General features: G+C 36.7%; 2 protein-coding genes across 2 annotated transcripts; one reads left to right on the forward strand and one right to left on the reverse strand.

Moving 5' to 3' along the window:
* The first annotated feature begins 6,052 nt into the window (after positions 1-6,052).
* Positions 6,053-6,514, forward strand: LOC134656639 (large ribosomal subunit protein bL34m). Its single transcript, XM_063512196.1, has 2 exons — positions 6,053-6,139; positions 6,222-6,514. The coding sequence occupies exons 1-2, from the start codon at positions 6,102-6,104 to the stop codon at positions 6,454-6,456; spliced, it is 273 nt and encodes a 90-aa protein (XP_063368266.1). The 5' UTR covers positions 6,053-6,101; the 3' UTR covers positions 6,457-6,514.
* Positions 6,515-8,219: 1,705 nt separating this feature from the next.
* LOC134656401 (mitochondrial outer membrane protein SLC25A46-like) lies at positions 8,220-12,796 on the reverse strand. The gene is made up of 7 exons (XM_063511929.1): positions 12,541-12,796; positions 11,944-12,041; positions 10,853-11,031; positions 10,187-10,243; positions 9,792-10,007; positions 8,916-9,123; positions 8,220-8,591 (listed from the first exon to the last, which is right to left on the reverse strand). The coding sequence occupies exons 1-7, from the start codon at positions 12,707-12,709 to the stop codon at positions 8,307-8,309; spliced, it is 1,212 nt and encodes a 403-aa protein (XP_063367999.1). The 5' UTR covers positions 12,710-12,796; the 3' UTR covers positions 8,220-8,306.
* Between the last annotated feature and the right edge of the window lie 148 nt (positions 12,797-12,944).

Genomic DNA, 12,944 nt, shown 5'->3' on the forward strand with positions numbered 1-12,944 from the left:
AGGCTACCTACCGGTGTTTACTGACGCATCAAAGATTGATCCCACGAATTGTGTTGGAGCAGCAGTGGTTATTCCAAAATATAAGATTGTTCTGATGTTTAAGTGCCCTCCACAAACATCCATATTTACAGGCGAGGCTGTAGCTATCTTGGAGGCTGTAGCGTATGCTGACTCTCATAACATTGAAAAATTGATTATTTTTACAGATAGCAGAAGTTGCCTGCAGGCTATTATAGGCAATCAGTTCAAAATGAAGGCAAAATTCCCTTTAATTCTCCAAATAAAAGCCTTATTAAGAAAGTGTGACTTAAAGGGTTTAAAAATCACCCTTGCGTGGATTCCAGGTCATTGTGGCATCGTTGGTAATGAGTCTGCAGACCTATGGGCAAAGAAAGCTATTGAGTTGGGATCACCAGGCTACGACAAGGTATATAGCTCTGACATTCTGAGCCATGCACAGGCTGATTTATTTAACACGTGGCAAAATCGCTGGAATTCTTCCAGATTGGAGGTGGGAAAGCATTATGGTCGCATTCAACCGAAGATTACCCGTAAGCCATGGTTTTTTAAATTCCGAGCCCATCCTAAGTGGGTCATATCTACAATTTGTCGTTTACGCTTAGGGCCAGTTTGTACACCTGTATTCCTTGCTAAGATACATGTCCGGGATACTTCACTGTGCGAATGTGGGTTAGACGAGGGCACCGTAGATCACATTTTTTTCTCTTGTCCGAGATCCAATTACTCTTTGTATGATGTGTTACCTGCAAATATTCCGCGACCTATTAATTTTTACTCACTTCTCACTCTAACGGACCCGCCCCTAACTTCTATTCTTATTAAATATGTACAGGAACAAAATATAAAACTTTAATTATTACTTTATTTCTATCTATCTATACTTAAACCTCTACGTTTTTTCCTGCATTTCATCCGCTATGTTGCTTGCCTTAACAATCTGTCATCCGCCTTCCGCTCTTTTTCACTAATGTTGGTACTATGTCAATTGTGTCATGTCATGTGTTTGTCTGTGTAGTCCATAATATTTGTTTGTTTTAGGTTACCAGTCTATCCTTCCACAAAAACCAAAATTTAACCGAACATTCTCGTTGCGCAAGTCAAAAGTCTACACCTCGACATTGGCAGAATCCACCTTGCTAAATTTAGCGAGGAGTAAAAGCCATGATAGGAAAAAAAAAAAAAAAAAAAAAAATAATAATTTATATTCTCGATTTTATCCCGAACTCAGTGTTGCCAGATCGTACCTTTTAGTACGGTTTTACGTACTATTTTTTGACCTTGCGTACCTTTTTTGTACGCAGCGTACATCGTACTAAAACCGTACCTTTTGATGTACAATTGTTTATCAACTTTTTTTTCGGTATATTGGTTCAGGATGGTTTGTTCAGGGCAAAATATCTAATCTGACAATAATAGCCACCATAAAAAAGTACCATGTACTATATAAAATACACGTTTCTTTAGTTGCAGTCGGCAGTTGTGTCTTTCTTACCTGTGCTTTGCTAATAGTAATAGTAATATCGTTTATTGCAAACCATGGTACAATAGAATAGATGTTACAATGGAAAAAGATGACATGGCACCCTGATAGGTTATTGGCAATTATCCATAAAACTACATTAAATAATTTATGTGTAATATTATTCATATTGCTTTGTGATTGCTTCTAATGCAGTTGCTCGAGGAATAATAAAAAAGCTAAAAGAAGTTAAAAAAATGATAAAGAATTTGTTCTCGGGCTGTCAGGTACCTAAATCCTACTTTTATTATTAAAAAGGGAAGTTACATAATTATTATTACTTATCTGCCAACTTGTTTATCTTACCAATCTTATTCAAATGCATTTCTTTTTAATTTATATACTTATGTACATTTGCATATCCAGTAGAAAGTTACTTATACTTGGTCAAGCAGATCTTGTCAGCAGAAAAAGGCGGCAAATTTGAAAAATGTAGGCGCGAATGGATATCGTCTCATAGAAAATTTGAATTGCGCGCCTTTTTTTACTGACAAGATTTGCTTGACCAGCTATAGTCATCTGAGTGTATTTCGTTTTATTTGGCATTATTATCCAGATTACAAAACTCAGGTAGTCAAAATTCAGCCAGCCATTTATAGCCGGTCAAACAACTTAGTCAGTATAAAATGGCGCGAAATTTAAGTTTTCTATTGGATCATAACCCTTCACACCATTTTTTTTTAGATTTGCCGCTTTTTTCAACTGACGGAAATGGCTTGACAAATTTTATTTGTCATGTACCTATATCAATGGAAACAAAATTGGTTAACTATGACGTGTACACTACACTTATAGTTGGTCAAACCAATTTGTCAGTCAGTAACAATCAGGAAAACTAATACTCATCCACCCACCCACATAGAAATATTGTTTCTGTAAGAAAATTTTACTAATAAAAAAACCGTACCTTTTTTATCAAAATCGTACCTTTTTTGACGTACGACTGTACATAAGCTGGAAGCGCTCTGGCAACACTGCCCGAACTAGTACACAGCGTTGCCAGATGGTCACAAAAGTCACATTTTTCGTGACTTTTCACCTGCTCGTGTGACATGCGCGTGACTTTTGATTTTGAGGCAATTTTTGTGACTTTTTAAGATAGTCGATTTTTGGACAAGTTTATTTTTGCAATTCGTATTATTTAGGAACTCTCCCAAGTTTACTAAGCTCTTTAAATTTGACACTTGCACTGACCGTTGACGTTACATCAATAATCATGTTTATTATCATAGTCATGGCAAAATGAGACTTGTTACCTTGACGTGACGGTGTTATATAGTTTGATAGTAGTAGTTTTTTTTTAGTGTAATGATTCATTTCTTTTAGTCTGTATCTATATTTGTTATTTACAATATAATATGCCACTTGTTAATGTAAATTAGTGTACTGTTCTGGATGAATATGACATACCTGTGTAATTTTTTTGATTGGTATATATTGTACAATATACATATTAAAAATAAAACAACTGATATATGGGTGTTTATTTAATTTAAAGGTAAATAAGATAAAGGTCACTTTTCGACTTGGTTGCGTTGTACACGTACATAAACCGCCATAGGTAAGTATTGTCTGAAAAGATACTACCTACTACGAACGCCTTATATTGGGCAAGATTTAATCCTGCAACAAACATGTATGGATTAGGTAGATATTGCGAAAGAACGGCGATATAATCAAGGCTCTTCTTAATACTGTTTAAAAGGTTTACCTTTGTAAATAGTCACAACTGATTGCTGAAAATATTAGAACATGTGGGCCTATGGACGGTTTCCAGGACACAATTTATGGTCTTGTTGGATAGATTTAGGCATACGTTTTAATTTTATTTATGCCTTTTAACCCTAAAACAAAAAAACTGAACATAATCTTAAAAGTTCGAAAGAGTTCTTCCAATACTTGTCATAACCTCAATTTTTAGTAATGTTTACCATCAACGAGCATGATTGTACATTGTAGGCCCCTTAGCTTTGCTTATTCTTATTTAATGTATTGGTATTTAATGGTGACTGCAGAAATATCTCTTGAAACAGAAACGATTCAGAATGAAAACCAAATGAAAACAAATAAGGTGACGGCTGTCATTCACGATCCACATTCCACAGATAAAACACAGATGACACGCGTTTTGGAATTATTTGAACACAGTGTTGCTAACCCGCGATTTTTCAAATTTGCCGCCTTTTACTACTGACAAGATTTGGTTGATCCAGTATATTTGTTATTTACAATATAATATGCCACTTGTTAATGTAAATTAGTGTACTGTTCTGGATGAATATGACATACCTGTGTAATTTTTTTGATTGGTATATATTGTACAATATACATATTAAAAATAAAACAACTGATATATGGGTGTTTATTTAATTTAAAGGTAAATAAGATAAAGGTCACTTTTCGACTTGGTTGCGTTGTACACGTACATAAACCGCCATAGGTAAGTATTGTCTGAAAAGATACTACCTACTACGAACGCCTTATATTGGGCAAGATTTAATCCTGCAACAAACATGTATGGATTAGGTAGATATTGCGAAAGAACGGCGATATAATCAAGGCTCTTCTTAATACTGTTTAAAAGGTTTACCTTTGTAAATAGTCACAACTGATTGCTGAAAATATTAGAACATGTGGGCCTATGGACGGTTTCCAGGACACAATTTATGGTCTTGTTGGATAGATTTAGGCATACGTTTTAATTTTATTTATGCCTTTTAACCCTAAAACAAAAAAACTGAACATAATCTTAAAAGTTCGAAAGAGTTCTTCCAATACTTGTCATAACCTCAATTTTTAGTAATGTTTACCATCAACGAGCATGATTGTACATTGTAGGCCCCTTAGCTTTGCTTATTCTTATTTAATGTATTGGTATTTAATGGTGACTGCAGAAATATCTCTTGAAACAGAAACGATTCAGAATGAAAACCAAATGAAAACAAATAAGGTGACGGCTGTCATTCACGATCCACATTCCACAGATAAAACACAGATGACACGCGTTTTGGAATTATTTGAACACAGTGTTGCTAACCCGCGATTTTTCAAATTTGCCGCCTTTTACTACTGACAAGATTTGGTTGACGGACTTTACTCATTGTACTGCATAGTAATTTTGAGATTTTTGAGCGCTCTAAAAACATTAATTTTATCCGGGGGTAAATTATTTACGCATATACTATTTTCTTTTGATTAAAGATTCGCAAACAGGGAAATCGACTCCACACTCGCGTTCGCGCTTCCACACCGCGACAGTGTAAACTTTTAAAACTTTTTTCGCACTGACTGACTGTGACTCGTATCATCGTAGTAGTTTGTGGACTGATGTGACTGGGTTAAGGTTGGTAGATTAAGGCGTGCCCAGACGAAGACAATCCCCCCCCCCCCCCCCACTCTCCAAACTATCCGATCAAACGGACGCGTGGACGCAAACACCAATTTGGCCAGTTTCATGTATTTTAATTTTATGGTGATATTTTCTTGACTGCACATTTCTTATAGGTTTTTCTGTCATAACTATTAGTCCCAATAGTTTCGGAGATAAGGGGGGCGGGGAATGGTAATTTTTTGCCTATTTTCTTGAATAACTGCTAAACTATTTATCCTAAAATTATATAAAATAAATATTTGAGATTCTTACAATGAGCTCTTTCATTTGATATGTAACACGATATAGTTTGAAAAACTTTATTTTTTAATTTTCTCATTTACCCCAAAAGTGGTCTCCATATTTATTTACGTTACACGTCCATTTTTGGGTCACAAATTTACATGTGTGCCAAATTTCAACTTAATTGGTCCAGTAGTTTCGGAGAAAATAGGCTATGACAGACGGACGGACAGACAGACAGACGCACGAGTGATCGTATTAGGGTTCCGTGTTTTCCTTTTGAGGTACGGAACCCTAAAAATGCCCCTAACCGCGAAAACTAGCGTCACAAATTGGTATTCTTGCGTCCGCACCCCATTGTATCGGTAGTATCGGTCATAATCGGCGAGCCAAATTGGCGTTTGCGTCCGCACGTCCCGACCCAATCGGACAATTCAATCAGACCGGCGAAAAATTGTCCTCGTCTGGACAGGCCTATACTATAGTCTGTCAAGCCATTTCATTAGGAAGTAGAAAAAAGCGTCAAATTTAAAAAATGTAGGCGCGACGGGTCTATATCTTCCCATAGAAAATTTTAATTTCGCGCCCTCTTCTACTGACAAAGTTATTTGACTGACTTTATAATAACTTATTATAGTAATTTTTTTTTTCGTTTTCAACAAGAAAAAATTCAAGAAAAAAAAGGAACTTACAATTCATGAAATCGATCACAAATAGCATTAAATATAAAGAAAAATCATATAAGGTTAGTAGATTTTTTGTGAAAAATATTATTTTTTGATTTTTTCTAACTAAATCGATTTACCAAATCATACAATAAAAATGTGACTTAAGCAGCAAAAACGTGACTTTTAGGGAAACGAAACGTAACTTATGACTCCAGAGCCCTGGCAACACTGCTAGTACAATTTAAACTAACCTATAGGTTCTAATAAGAGGCAATTTATTATGTCGGGTTTATTGTCAGCAGTGTTACAACCTTTGCGGTAAGTTCAACTAAATTTTAAATATGCAATGGTGCGCATTCATTGCAAATGAATCTAATAACCTAATAACAAACACTTTCAGGTTTCTAAAGCAAGGGCTGCACACGATCAGTCAAGTAACCCCAAGCACTAGCTTAGTCAAGCCAGAGAGCTTTTCATTACAATCAATTAGAACAAATGTTCGCTGTTATTTCCCACGGCCCAACGAAGTGAAAAGAGTCCGTCGACATGGCTGGAAAGCCAGGATGGCCACACCAACAGGCAGAAGGATCATTATGCGGAGGTTATTAAAAGGCAGATATGTTTTGACCCACTAAACAATACCATCATAGGATAAATAGTTTTAGAAAATAAAAAACATAAAATAGCAACAAATTGTTTATTGAATCTCTTTTTTCCAACTTGGTTTTATGATTAAAACTTTTTACAGTTTTGAACTATAAGCATTTTACTTAACTATCTACTGTAGAAAAACATAAACAAAAACAAACATTGACTATACATCATCTGAAAGGACCTGACAATGTTATAATGGATTTTAGGATCATGAGAAAAGTTTCTTGTGCCTAGTCAGATATAATAATTATGATTAGATAGTTGCAATCAGCAATTTGACAATGAAAAGGTCTTGGCCCTTAAAATTCCTAAACACATATTCAAAGATTTTCATGCTGTATAATTTTATATGTGGGGCATTCCACAAAAAGTACTTTGTCAGGGATGTGACGCTTAGGGCAGCTACCTTACCCTGCAAGTCTGTATAACCTCCTAAGGCCCAAGGTCCTACCCATAGTACTTATTAACTTTCTTATTCAGACCCAGCTCCTACAACAATTGTGTAGTCATAGCGTACCACGGTCCTACCAGTAGGACTTAATAGAAAACCCATTTCAAATTTTGCACTTATCGAAATTAGAGTGTACGAACTTCTAAAGGACTGTTTTGTTGTCTTTGAGCCCTTTAACAAGTTCGTAAAAAAAAATCAACGTGCTGTACAAATTGCTGTATAATATAAGTACAATAACATTAAAAAAAGTCTTTTAAGTACTTGGGTCTGAATGAGTATAAAACAATAGTACTACTGGTAGGACTACGGGTCGTACTGACTACATACTTAATTTTTCGTTGGGCCTTAGGAGGATAATATACCATTGAATTTAAGGCTAAGTTATCTAATTGTCATCCCAAATAGCTTCATCAGAAGTGTTTAAAAAATTGTGCCACATATCCAACACTTTTCTGGAATGCCCCATGTGATGAATTTCATGTTAACACATTCATTGCCAACCAGCCAAACAAGACATCCGCGCCAGGCCACCAAAATTTCGTCATATTGAGCTGTAGTACCACAATCCTAACTATCGGGTTGTCCGGCCTGGGAACAAAATAAAATACCAGATAGTCGGGTTTTCGGCTCTGAATGTGTTAAGATATTTGACTCTGCTTTGGTAGTATCAGGTATCAATAGTGTCCCAAACAAAACAACATGCAACTAAAATTATGGAATTATCTGTATGTAGAAATGACTTTATTGTCCCTAGTTTGTCGTTGAATTGCAGAATTTAATATGGGTTCAATAAACTACTTTTAGAAATTTCTGGCCATGAGCCAACTCTTATGTCACTCTTTGTAACTAAAGTCTATTTTTTTATTCGGTAGACTGAAATGACAGTTAATAGTATGAAATGACATTTCATGTTCATACAATTAACTGTCATTTCAGTCTACGGAATAAAAAAATAGACTTTAAGGTGTAACATTAAACTAGGGCTGCCCACCCATGTTTTTTCTGGGTTTTTGAACTTATGTCCACAGAATTTTGTCCATGGTAGCCCTACATGACATTACCCTATTGTCAGTACTCCAACCATTGTTGACACCTATCACATTTTTTTAAGGATGCAGCTCTCCGACTTCCCTAAAAAAGATATGCCAACCACTGGTATTTTTCATTGCCAATTTACTTTCATTAAAGAACATTTGTAACAATTATAAGCCTGTTTTCACCTTACCAAGTTAATAGTCTGTACACCCTTTTTCTCAACTATCTCCACAGTAACAATGACAGACAGTTTGTCAATCCATATATAAAAATTGATTAATTTGCATACAGAGGTAATTTCTGCATATTACTCTTAAAACAAATCCCGAAATTGATCTAAAATCTCTAGTTAAACAGGTACTTTTGCTGGGAGGGAGCAGAATCTTCACTTGTGGGAGTCTTGGCAGGTTTGAGAAGGTTGGACACTTCTGACACAACCAAGGTTGTCAATTTGATTATGGCCAAATGGGCCGCCAGCTGCAGTATGAGGGCTCCAAACCCTTTGTAGAGTCCCGACAAGCCTTCCTTGGCTATTGTGGTGTTATAGCAATCCATGAAGCCTTCGTAGCCGGTCAGGATCGGTGTCACGGAAGTACCCGTGTCGAGATTGTCGATTATTGTTCTGGTACCCTAAAACATAATTGGTAGGTTAGAGTTTAAAAATATCTGACTGATTATTGGAACGTTTCAGTTCGTCTACGACAATTCTGGGTTGGGTGGAAGAACATTTCCCTTCAGTTTTTTTTGACCTGTGGCATAATTACGGCGCATATGCGCGTTGCCGACCCTTTAAAAACCTGTACCCTCTGGTTTTGGAAACCCATACTGTAGTCACTCAAGAAAACCTCGGCAGGGAGCTCATTCTTATTCAGCTGTGGTTAGATGGAAATATTTTAAATATATAATTTTAGTGGACCATATAATATATTTCATAAGTTATCTACTGAATAATACCTGTATATGAAGCCTGTGTATAATCGTCTCCACGGGATAGAACAGTATCTCCATGGTAATGAAGGAGAATATGTTGGCCCTCAAGTTGATATCCTCAATCAGCGGGTTCTGCGACTGTTTGTAGTTAACATTGTACGAGTCGCTAAGCTCGTGGCGATGGCGCTGTTGGAAGCGAAGGATACGGACCGTTATGCTTTTTAACGACACGCTGAAACAGTAAAAAATGTTTAAAAACCTATAACCCGAAGAAGACAATGTGGATGTGGTGTGATCTGGTCAAGTATAGAAGGAACCATTGGGGAAGTATATGACTAGTTCAACTAGTTGTGGAGATTCTTGAGGCAGACCGATTATCTGCAATTAGGGTTACCATAGGAAAAAATGGATTATGGACATGACTTTAAAGGTAAAAAAAACCTGGACGGTAAACGGCAACACGTGACGCAACAAGTCCCCCCGTGATTCTGACAAAGGACCTAAACCCTTACACGTCAGGGGGAATCCCAATCTGCAGTGGAAGACTTACCAAGTATGGATGTACAGTCAGCACACGGGATTGTTACGCCGTTCAGGGTCCTAGCTAAGTTGGTTGTTCGATACTTACGATATGAAATGTCCAATTTAGCTAGAACCCTGAATGACGTAACAATCGCGGAGCGTGACGGTACTTCATTTAGAACCTCCTCCTCTTGGAAGACCACACACAATACACATATATAAAATGACTAAACTCAGTACAATGTTACACCAAAGGCAGTTGTAGGCTCCACTATGGCCTATTTATAAAGACAAAATTCGGCTCAATCTTGGCGTACCCCTCTATAATTCGGCCTTTGCTCTTTGAATTGTAATATACAGTTATATCTCAAAACTTACTGAGCCAAATACTTCGTAACTCCAAAAGCAGCCGTCGGCCCGACTATGGCCCATATAGGGAGCATTCTGCCTCTGCTAGGTGTTCCCCACTCCAGTATACGCAGGAACCCCTCTCTGAACACATCGAGGAGAGCTGGCTTGTCACTGGCTATGTCGCTTTGAACTGTTTCGACCAGGCTCGCTGAGTAGAATGGCGTGATGATGGCTAGGCTTATGCTGAAAACAGAAATGGTTAGTTGGAGTTCGAAAATAGAAAAGTAATTTTTCTGCAGGCGTAAAGAAACCATAAAGAAGCTGATTTTGTTCTAGAGTAGGGAGTTAAGGCAATAGTTGCGAAAATACGTAAATCTGCATTAAAGCAATACAATAAAGTAAATACCAAAATTAATAATTACCATTTTAGAGTCACATGTTGGAGGAACTGCAATACTGAATTGCACTTTGAAACTTCCCTGCAAAAACATAAAATTAATAGAAAACAGAACCAGTAGTATAAAAGATTTTATACATGCCAAATTTAAAATGACTATGACTGTACAGCTTGCGTGATTATTTGCCTAAATTGTAAAAAAAAACCGGTTGCACTAGTGCTGGCAGAAGTGAAAACTCAATGACTAGTGCAAAATGTCTGCAGCACTATGTATAATTGAGGTTAACGCCATCTAGCGTTATTTCGTCGCATTACTTGAAGCCCCTAAGCACTGTTAGTACTCGAGTTATATTATTACCAGTAAGAGGGAAACTCACTAGACGGCATTTAAATCAATAAAGAGAAACTCAATGTCGTAACAGTTTTTCGATCAGGTCACGTGTCCGTCTTACGGTCACGTGACCTGTCGCGAGTTTAACACTTTTCCCCCACCTCAAAAAGTGCACAGCGCCGCTAAAGAAGTTTTCACATCAAAAAAATTGATAGTACAGTTTCTTAGTTTGTTTGGATTGTAACAATTAAATCCATAGTCTATGATCCATGTTCCATATGGATTTTAAAAGAAAGTAGTTACCTAAACATAAAACCCCAAGACTCAATTGTTCAGCCATTATAATTACTATGTACTAACTTGGGCCACCCTGTTGCTTTAGCCACCACATCTTCCACAGCTAAGTTGAGCCCCTTGACAATGCAAGTTGAGCCGATGCCCTTCCACAGTGTCGTGAAGTCCTGTCGCCGATGCAGCCGCACCACAACCGGCATTAATGTGTAAGGTACTATATGGTAGTTGCGGAGGTTATTGTGAACCTGTTGGTAATAATTTATTTTTATAGCATGCATATAATTTTTACAGTGTTATAATAATGTAGGTAACTAAATTATACAATCTTAAGCTCTTTTTAAGTTTTTTATTAAATTAGCCTCTTTGATTGAGTTTAAAACTACAATTTTTTTTTGTTAAAGTTACGATTCTTAAACGGTACAGTCAGCAGCAGAAGTGCCTAACACTTTTTCTGAAACACTGTTTACAGAAACAGTGTTTCAGGTTAGTGTGGATGGTCTGAGATACAATGAACTTGGCGATAAACAATAGTGTTTACCACAACTGTTTCTGTGTTGCAGAAACACGTGGATTTCTGTTTCTAAAACCGTGTTCCTTAGCAAAATGTTTATAGTGAATATGGCTTTGGTGATGCATTTTTGATTATCAAACTTTTTTTAAACCCATGATATTTTAAAACTTGACTCATTAAGGCAGCTCACTTGATAATGTTCTTAGTTCTAAATCTAATAATTCTATACATCAGGGATGTTGCGGATGCCGATTTTTTGACATCCGTGGATGCGGATTTTTAAAGGCTCACATCCGCGGATGCGGATGTCAAGGTAGGTACATAAAAAACGTCAAATATTACATTTTAGTCATTTTTATTTTTAAAAAACGGCCAAGTGCGAGTCGGACTCGCGTTCCAAGGGTTCTGTACATTAAGTCCCATTCACGCTTGACTGCTCATTTCTAATAGGATTTTTTGGCTAATGACTAAATTACCTAGCAGTCTAGCACTTACGCCGATGCTAAGACGTTCCTGTACCGACCTGTTCCACATCCGCATCCGCATTAAACTACACATCGATTTTATGCAGATGCGTATGTTGAAAATAATGCGGAAGTTCCGCGGATGCGGATGCGGATATTCGCAACATCCCTGCTACACATACCTGGCATTGCCTTCTTAACACAATAAATGGATGGCTGAGGAGATTCTCAGTGATTAGACTGGCAACACTAATTGCTGTTGTAACATATGCATTGTTGTCTGAAATAAAATATAATGTTATGTAAGATGTAACATGTACATACTTATTTATTAGCACTTTATTACTCATAACAAGAGGAACAAAAAGCGGACTTAACACCTCATGGCATACATTTATCAGTCCACCATAGAGTCAAACATAGCTTAAAAAAACAGTTAACCTCCCCCGAATAAAAAGGGATCATTTGAGTTAGATTTATACAAGTTAGGCACATAGCACAAGTTAGACATTAAATAGATAATGACTAAGGACTGGTTACAAATAAATTAAGCTCAAAGCAGTGATCTTGTGCCCTAAATATCATTGAATTTATATTTTGGAGAAAGGAGGCCATGAAAACATTATTTCGGAAACAAATATTATTGTGGAAAACTCTTTTGTGAAGCAAAATATCAGCGGTCTGTAAATACAGAACATACTGTACGCTTAAAAGTAAACACTTGTGAAAATAAATACGAGTTTGTACAAAATTTAATTATAAGAAGCTATAAAGGATACCTTCTTCAGAATTATCATCCATAACAAGAGGTGGACCCTGGTATTCTTCAGTCATAGGTGTGTGATATCCGTATATTTGCTGGTAGCGGGAATCGTACAAATCATTGCTTTCTCTGTTGGGATCCAACCCATACGGCCTGTTGTAACCAGTGTAATCAAAACCAGCCATCTTAGCACATTATTTTTCTAATAAATATTGCCTAAAAATAAAATTAATAATACTTCTGTAAAAAAACGTCGGCCAAGAGAATGATTTCTGTTGGTTGACGGTTGACCAATCTTGACATATTAGTTGTCATTGTCAAACAGACTGACCATACTACTACTTTGACCAATAGAATGTCTTGCGCGGTAACTATCCACCAACCAACGTTACCATTGCTACCCAAAGTACTATTAGGGTT

The sequence above is a fragment of the Cydia amplana genome, chromosome 18, assembly GCF_948474715.1.
Source record: "Cydia amplana chromosome 18, ilCydAmpl1.1, whole genome shotgun sequence".
Lineage (NCBI taxonomy): Eukaryota > Metazoa > Arthropoda > Insecta > Lepidoptera > Tortricidae > Cydia > Cydia amplana.

Coding starts and splice junctions, on each gene's coding strand:
- LOC134656639 (XM_063512196.1), top strand. CDS start 6,102: ATGTCGGGTTTATTGTCAGCAGTGTTACAACCTTTGCG. Junction 6,140..6,221: donor GCAGTGTTACAACCTTTGCG/GTAAGTTCAACT, acceptor AAACACTTTCAG/GTTTCTAAAGCAAGGGCTGC.
- LOC134656401 (XM_063511929.1), bottom strand. CDS start 12,709: ATGGCTGGTTTTGATTACACTGGTTACAACAGGCCGTATGGGTTGGAT. Junction 11,032..11,943: donor TGTTAAGAAGGCAATGCCAG/GTATGTGTAGCA, acceptor TATTACCAACAG/GTTCACAATAACCTCCGCAA. Junction 8,592..8,915: donor TACACAGGCTTCATATACAG/GTATTATTCAGT, acceptor ATTATGTTTTAG/GGTACCAGAACAATAATCGA.